This window comes from Dipodomys ordii, unplaced genomic scaffold, assembly GCF_000151885.1.
Source record: "Dipodomys ordii isolate 6190 unplaced genomic scaffold, Dord_2.0 Scaffold28, whole genome shotgun sequence".
NCBI classification, from domain to species: domain Eukaryota; kingdom Metazoa; phylum Chordata; class Mammalia; order Rodentia; family Heteromyidae; genus Dipodomys; species Dipodomys ordii.
The window spans coordinates 9,234,863-9,243,950 of NW_012267244.1; the positions used below are offsets into that span (position 1 = coordinate 9,234,863).

The window sequence follows — 9,088 nt, forward strand, 5'->3', positions numbered from 1 at the left end:
GAGGGAGGGAGGGAGGGAGGGAGGGAGGGAGGGAGGGAAGGATCCCAAAACTATTCTGCAGGATATTCTACCAGTAGAATAGAAATTCCACAGTCTAGTCAAGATCCAAGCTCACAGGCAGATCTTCCTCAGGATAGCTGTCTTCTCAGACCTGCTGCATTAGCTTGTTTGTTTGTATTTTTTTCTTTCTAAATTGTTTACCTTTAGCTAAACTAACCTTTTCATTGTATACCATTCTTAAATCCTATCATCTCATTTCAAAGCTTTACTACTTCTTATTTATGTTCTTCCATGACTAGTATTGTTTTCTTAGTGTCTTTTAGCATGCGTTAAAACAGTACACTATACTTTTTCTTTCCTCTGTGGACATGTCTTTCTGGCATTCATTCATTATCTGTAACGATACTATCTTGCTCTGCTGTGGTCTGAATTGAACATGGTCCTCATGTATTGAACATGGTCCTCAGCTGGTAGTTCCCATGGAAACTTTGGGAGGTGGAGTCTAGTACAATTAGGTGATTGCAGGCATGCTTTTTGAAGATCAGACCAGGTCAACAGTCCTTTCCTCTGCTTCCTTTCCCTGTCAGCCATGACCTAAGCTGGACCATGCCCTCCCTACCTGGACAGACTGAACCCTCTGAAACTATAAACTAAAAATAAAGCTTTTTGCCCTTAAATTGCTTCTGTCAAGTATTTGGTAATCATGATGAGAAAAGTATCAAATATGTCCCTGTTATTCTCAAGAAAAAGACCTTTCACCACTCTAGCCAGCAACTTCGAACCAGTACCACTTCTTGTTACCTAATTCAATTCTGCCATTTTACTGAGTTCACTCCTACAGGCCACCCACTACTACTGAAAAGAGCTAACTTACACCAGATCATGTAATGGAGGTAATTCTTGACAGAGCCAAGACAATGGGCTAGTGAAGGTGGAATATAGAAAGGCAAGAAAATTACCCACTGACATTTTAACTCCATGGGTTATTAAACTAGTATTTCCCTAGACAGTCAATTAACAGCTTTGAAATGCCTGACATCTACCAACTTAGTTTTTCTTGCAAAAAGTTATCTGGTCCATAAAATAATAAATGAAACCAATAGTAAGGAAGATAGTAAAAGCTTATAAATACTTTTAATAATACTTTATAATCCAATTAATATAAGCCATAGTTGTATAGTCAAAACAATAAATAGCTATCATGAATACAATTTGACAGCATTTTTAATTAAGAAATATTTTAATTATTGCTCAGCAACAATGTCAAACAGTTAATCCTTATACCCTCCTTAGTATTTTATCATTAGCAGGTAAAACTCTCATTTCTAATTTGATTTATGAAATGTTTTAATACAACATTTCTTTCCTCCTTTTTTCTACTTACTCAGGTTTAGAGAGCATCTTTTCCAAATTAAATTCTTTTAGATATTTTATTATGCCAGCCAAAGAGCAAATCACAGGCTTCTCCAAATTAATGATGCCAGAAAAACTTTGGGAACCTAAAAAAGCAAAGCATATACCCTCATTAACATGATTACTATTATTGAAAACAAATTTTAAGCTAAACAAAATATATTTTATAGTTAAAAATATTTATTATTAAATATTACTTAAATGTAAAACATTAATTTATATTTTAAAATAGTATCAATGTGAAACATTAGATATTATTAAAATAATAGTTTGGATGAGATGCAACCTCCTAAACTGAAAGGTCACCTTTGGGAAAAAGTGATCATAAATACCTATGGTATGGAGAAAAGCACATTGTTTTGATGATGAATTGAATCTTTTGGGAAGAACAAGGGGGTACCATTTTTAATAGTTCAAACTCTATCCTAAGACTGTGAAAATAGAGGGTGAGTTGAAAATTCTATTATAATCGTTTAAAAAAAAACACAGTAGAGACAACCTAAATAAACATCCCTAGGGTAATAGTTAAATAAGTTTTGGTAAATCCCAATCACAGGATAGCTCTTAAAAGGAGTGGCTTATAGCTATTTGAATTGATATAGATGAACAACCACCACACATAGCTAATGACAGGGGCTGGTAGTGCAGCCATTCTCACTGCTCACCACCAACATGGGAACAGCTCTCAGTCTGGCCACCCTACTTCATTTTTGCATCCTATAGGGTATTCTAAACAATGTAAAATGGGAGGCTTTATAGGACAAATAAGGGGAAGAAAAGACTGGGGGGGTGGAGTGGCTCACTGACAGACTGCCTGCCTAGCAAGTGCAAGAATATAAGTTCAAAACCAAAAACCATGAAATTTCCAAAACCAGATGCTGAAGCCTACATGAAAGGCAATGCTAACAAGACATGATGAAACTCTCAGGCACGTGGCAAGGACAAACATTATCTGTATGGGGTGTAATGAGAACTGAAAAAAGCCCAAGTGTGGGCCAAAAGGAAAAATGTGTATTCACATCACTAAACTGAACACTAACATAAGCTGGACTGACTTGCATACGAGGTACAGACAAAATAAAACACTAATGCCTGATGAGGAAATGCAATCAGACAAACGGTGGTTACTTAACATGTTAGGATCCCATTACTAACGTTCTGGTATTTTAATTCTAACAACCAACCTTTCAGATGCTAGTCTTCTTAAGAATACCTAAACATTCTATAAAACTGCTAAGCTACTAATGAACCACCTTTAAAGGTGAGCAAAAAGAAAAGTTGGTCAATAATTCCATAGATTCAAGTGAATCTGTCAAAAGCAGCAAGTGACCACATGGTTACAACTATAAGGAAGAGGCTACAGTTGTATTCTGTAATCTTCCTGCCTCAGCTTCCTAAGTGCTGAGGTTACAGGTATGAGCTACAGGGTGGCTGCAGTGGTGTTCTTGAAGAGCACAAGAATAGGGCACTTAAAAAAAGAAGAGGGCCCTTTGCCCTCAGCTCCTTCTACTTCTGACTGATTACTGTCTACCTGTCATTCAATGGAACGCCACATTCACACCATTAGCCAAATCTCAAGTCAGTACAGTTTGACAAATACACTAATATGGATAAAATATGTACCTTTGATGTCTATTATTTCTTTTCCATAAAACTCTGAAACTGCCTGGAAAGCATGGCTGTATTCAAAATAAATGTTGTCCATCCTTTCTACCCGAATTCTGTCATCCCGCACACTGAAAGAAAATAAAAATAAAAATATCAAAGTATTACCCCATTATTTCAAACTATTCACTAAGACCTCACCCTGAACAACAGCAGCAAAAAGACAAGAATCATTCCTTCTTTGATGAGGTTGAAACAATGAGAGAAAGAGAAGAAGGGAGGGAGGAAAAAAGGGAAGAAAAAGGAAAAGAGAGAGAAAAAGAACATTTCCCTGCTCAAATATCCCCATTTCATAAAATATCACAACTATTATTTTTATATCCTGGCATCAGGTATCACCTAGCACACCGTGGACTTTCTCATCTGCATTATTAAAAGAATTCATTGAAATTAAGTTAACTGTATTACCCGTACCTAGGAAGTAAAACTGAAAAGCATCTTAATTTCATTAAATTATCTATTTAGAGATTCTAACAGCAGAACAAAGCATTGAGTAATTCCTTCTTTGAGGAGCTTCTTTGGACTTTTGCTAAATTCATTTTTTTATCACAACCACCAGACAAATGCAGTAAATTCCTCTCTGAGTCAACTGGTTCATTAAATAAAGTGACTGTGTAGTCTTCTTATTTATAAATGTATAAACAAAAGCATATCATCCATGCTAAGTGATTCATGTACTTTTCTATTTCCCATCTTGATTCCCCATTCATTCATCCTTCTCTTTCCTTCTCTCCCTATTTTTATCTGTTTGTATGATCAGACAAAAGCATATTACCTACCTTGCTATGAATAAGTATATGATATGCATGAACTTACATTACATATATGTCATCTTACTATAAAGTGAAATGGCTTTATACATACTTTTCTGCACCTTGTCTACCTCACTAAATACTAACTCTTGAAATTCTCTCCATACAGAGTGACCTAGCCATAGCTCATTCTTTTGAATGACTGGAAAATATCCTATAGTACACAAAAGCTGAAATTTGTTTAACAATTTCCTCATTTTTGATATTTACTTGATGGTAACTATTTGCTTTGTGGTTTTTTCCAAAGATTTAATATTAAAGTAACAAAAAATTACAGATACCACTCTGTAGCCTATATATACCCTTCCCCAATCATTATCTATTTTTTTCAGGTATGAATCCTTCAGATAAAAATCTTGAAATAAATAACAATAATAATAATAATGATAATGACAATGACATGAATATAAAATGGAGATTCTCAGGTGGAAGAAAACCAGGAAAAGAAGAAGAAAGAAGAGAAACTTCTGAGAGAAAATATGATGGAACTAGAGAGGGAGGGAGAGGGAGAGAGAGAGAGAGAGAGAGAGAGTATAACAGTAGGAGAGGAACAGTTAGAAAGCATAACAGTGGGGGTGAATTTGACCAAAGTACATAGTAAGCATGTATGAAAATATCACAGTACACTCTCCTTGTACAATTAATTTACACTATAGAAACAGCCAATTTCACTTAAAAATATTCTATCATTACTAAATGACCCCATGCTGCTGACCACATATATGGTATATATGCGCATATCTGAGGGAAACTAGAGGAGAACACAGAAACGGGGGAACGGGAAAATATACAACTGCAGGACCCATCAGCTCCACTGGACACCGATCAAAACAAACTAAGCAACTCAAGGGCAACGATGGGAGGGAGGGAATGAGAGGGAAAGAGGGAACAGCTGACACTAAGCAAAAGAAAAAAAATGTACATATCACCCGATGTGGAGCAAATAGCTGTACTGTCAAAGCTCATAGGATTCACAAACTTTATAGACCACAATAAAGACAATTTGCCCCAAGAAGGTTAGAATGTGTTTGTGACTTTAATTAAGTATAACTATCTAACAAGACTATGAAATTTGTGAAATTTATGTCATCACTTAATCACAATAAAATATATATATTCTTATGTGATTAATATTAGGTAAATAAATCATATCTTAAACCTTATTATATCAAATTATGTAGTGCTTTTAAATTTACATCAGTGTAACTTTATTATAGCTACACAAGTTGTACTCAATGTGGTATACTAGGAATGAGACAACCAACAATATATAAAACCTTCAAGAAAAAAATTGCAGAATGTTATTTTTTGGATATAAAAGACATGAATAGAAGTGTACTATCTTTAGCAATGAATATCTATTAAAACACAATTTCTCTCTAAATCAAATACATGTGCATATATGTACATATATATACATATGTATGTGTCTGTACCCAATCAGAATCCCACTAAAGTTCTTGTCAAACTGGACAATATAAACTGGAAATTTGTGAAGAAAACTAAAGTCCCAGTGCAGTTCTGAAGAGAACAGGTAGAAACCCTGCAACTCTGATACTGACACTAAGCCACAGAAATAGAGGAACTGTGGTGCTGATACAAAGATAGGCCAAAAAAAAAAAAAAATCCATGGAACAAGACTGAGAAGCCAATCTGGGTACCACTGGCTCACGCCTGTAATCCTAGCTACTCAGGAAGCTGAGATCTGAGGATCACGGTTCAAAGCCAGCCCAGGCAGGAAAAGTCCATGAGACTCTTATTGCTAATAAACCACTCAGAAAAAAAGAAAAAAAAGAAAAAAAAGAAAAAATGGGAGTGGCGCTGTGGCTCAAGTGGTAGAGTGCTAGCCTTGAGCTGAAGAGCTGAGGGACAGCGCCCAGGCCCAGAGTTCAGGCCCCACGACCGACAAAAAAAAAAAAAAAGACTGAGAAGCCAGAAACAGGATCACATCTAGAGGGAAATACAGTGTGCAGCAGCAGTAGCATCATAAGCAGCAGGAGCAAGCAGAGCAGGATTCTGCTGCATACTGAAGCTAAAGAACCACCGCTCTAAACACAACAGTAAACCTGACTGGAACAATGGAAAGAGCTACCGTTGCTCTGGAAGCTTATCTTGTATACATTGGTATGTGTACATGTAGTGATCTAAGAAAATAAAAAGTATTTATAAAAATAAGCTGGAATATAACATCTAAGTTAAGATAATCTAGAAGTGTTCCCAATTTTATTCTTTTGCTCATTATGCTTCATGACCACAAGGCCCTGAGTTCAACCTCCAGTACCAGAAGAAGAAAAAAATCAGTTCTGTATGGATTGTAGATCTAAGTATGAAAGGGACAATAATACACAGGAAGAAAAACATAGGAATATATCTATCATATCACAGTTTAAAATACAAAAAGTGTGACCTATAGAGAAAAACACTATTCACCTAACTAAAACACTCAATTCATAAAAAGGACACATAAGTAGGGTATAAAAACCCAAAGTAAAAAAGATTATAGCAAACACATCCCATTCATATCATAAAAATAAGCAGAATATCCATAAAGTAATAAAGACCATACAACCCAATAGAAAAAAATGGGTAAAAGTTAGAGAAACATAAAAGAGAATATTTAAATGGCCAATAAACATAATTTTTAAAGACTCATTATCATCAATTGTAGTAAAATAAATTAAGCCATAAAGACAACAACATATACCCAAAGAACAGCTGACAATATTAAATGTTATTAAAAATCACACAAGGAAACAACTCTCAATAGTACTAGAGTGCAAATAAAAACTCCTTTGGAACTTTGAAAATTCACTGCACACTTGTGATTTATACATTTTTCATATTTGATACACTTCAATAAAAAGTTTCTACAAGAAACACATAAGTGTCATATTATAAGAGAAACTATTTGTGAAATAACAAATTCACCAAGGTTCCATTTAATGTACTTCATCACACAAGTTACATTTTTTAATTAACGATCAATTTTAAATCAGAAATAACTAATGCAAAAAAATCCCTAAGTAAAACTTCATAGGAAAAATTTTCCACTTAACAAGAAAAATACATACAAAGCAGCTGAAAGATAAGTGTGGGATAACCAATTTGCATCAACATGGTTCTAAAAAAGTCCTACATAATGCTTTTAAATATTCATACTCACTTCTAATTACTCATATATCATAACAAATTATCAAATGATGACATTTTAAAGCACTCAACAGACATTTATGGACTAGCCCTTAAGCCCTTGAACTCAATAGCCATCAGTGAGTTGGTATTGGAAGTGCTGCACCTCCCTCCTAATTCCCTCAATGACTCCCCATTCCCTGCTATGTGACCAAGAACCACGCTTCCATGTAGCATATTCAAAATTCTCTAACAAACCCCCACCCATGTACAATTTGCTTTTTTTGGGGGGGGGTCCAGTCGTGAGGCCTGAACTCTGGGCCTGGACACTGTCCCTCAGCTCTTCAGCTCAAGGCTAGCGCTCTACCACTTGAGCCACAGCGCCACTTCCGGCTTTCTTCTTTTTGCTTATGTGGTGCTGAGGAATCAAACCCAGGGCCTCAGGCATGCAAGGCAAGTGCTCTACCACTGAGCCACCTTCCCAGCCCCACAATTTGCCTTTTTAAAAGGGCTGAGTAGACATGTTTTTACATAGTGATCTGGCCTGCATCACTTCTCTAACCTCTTTTCTTTCTGCCCCCCTCAGCTACTCCTTAAACACCACAGGCTGGGCCAGGCCAGGCCAGGCCTCAGCACCACCTTTGTAACTCTGCCGCTTCTGTCCCAAATGCTCTTCTGTAGACACGCATATGGCATCCTCACCTTTCTGTCTTCATCCAAAGTCTCCTTTCCAATGAGATCTCCCCTGATCACTGTGTAAATGGCTACCTCACTAGAATCCATGAGCACAGTGACTTCTGGGTTTGGGGGTTTGGTGGGGAGTGGGGGGGGAGAGGGTTGGGGAGGACTGGGGGGAGGTCTTTTTTGCTTGTTTTTTTAAATCCTGTAGTACTAGAGCTTAAACTCAGGGGCTCCTGTTTTGCTTAGTTTTTTCACTCAAGGCTGGTGCTCTACACTTGAGCTACAACTCCATTTTCAGATTTTGGCTGGTAAATTGAATATAATAGTCTCAAGGATTTGTCTTTTGGGGCTGGCTTTAAACCAAGATCCTCAGATCTCAGCCTTGTCAGTAGCTAAAATTACAAGCATGAGCCACCAGCCCTCAGCTTCAGTTTCATTTTTACTATACCCAATGTCTAGAATAGCACCTAGTACAGAATAGTTCTCATCTGCAGAGCATTGCTCCATAAAAGAGCTACAGAACAGATGTCTGCCAACTGCAGCACCATGTCCTCCCTTAAGACTGGCAGAATCATCCCCATTTTAAAAGTCAGTAAATTGAGCTTAAAGATATTAAGTACAAGGCCCAGTCAGGAACAGATAATAAGTTAGTAGACATTCAGATGGAGAACAGAGCACCTGGCTCCAAAGACTTTCTCAGTTCTATAAGCATGGGCAGGCAGAAGCTCTTCAAGGACAAACCTAAGAGGAACCTTTTCCTCCCATATGTGATGTAATCAAAGAGTTTTTCCCCTTCTGAGCCACTGAAGAAAGAGTATTAGCCTAGCTACTGTAAAGCTCCTATCAATCTTTATCTTCTTGTAGACTCCCTTAATACCTAGATTTTTAGTAGCAAAGTTATTATTTGCAACTCAAAAAGCATGAGTTTCCACAATGTTTTTACACAAGTTCCTACAGTGAAAAGACAGGCAGCTGGTTACTCAATTACTGCTCTAATTAAAGCTCTGTTTGAAAAGTAGATAAGGATTTAGAAACCCATTAAATTTGATAAAAATGGACTTGTCAGTTATCCCCCAGGCTTTGAATGGAAGCAGTACAAGAACACTAAATTCTTCATTATGCAATCTTTTTACTGAACATCCTCGTGCAAACATTTTGTTCACAAAGTGGTTAAAGTTATAAAGTCTATCTGTAGTTTCCTAGATACCTTAAATGAAAAATGTTCAATTCAACTCACTTCCCCTTTAAGTGTGTTTGAAATCTTGTAGACCTGAGTTAAGACCTTACCAGAATTTTGTGAAATTAGATTTTAGTAAAATTTTTATTTGGTGGGATTGCATAAAGTTGCAGAGCTTCTGCAGGGCAAATGACATAGCTAGCAAGATCAA

The 9,088-nt window shown here is 36.5% G+C and overlaps 1 protein-coding gene across 1 annotated transcript in view; it reads right to left on the reverse strand.

Moving 5' to 3' along the window:
• Msh3 (mutS homolog 3) overlaps positions 1 to 9,088 on the reverse strand; it is a 154,410-nt gene that overhangs the window by 100,652 nt on the left and 44,670 nt on the right. The window contains exons 9-10 of the mRNA XM_013015813.1: positions 3,037 to 3,149; positions 1,385 to 1,499 (exon numbers count right to left, since the gene is read on the reverse strand). Of these exons, the coding sequence (XP_012871267.1) occupies positions 1,385 to 1,499; positions 3,037 to 3,149 (228 nt within the window). The remainder of the gene's footprint in view (positions 1 to 1,384; positions 1,500 to 3,036; positions 3,150 to 9,088) is intronic.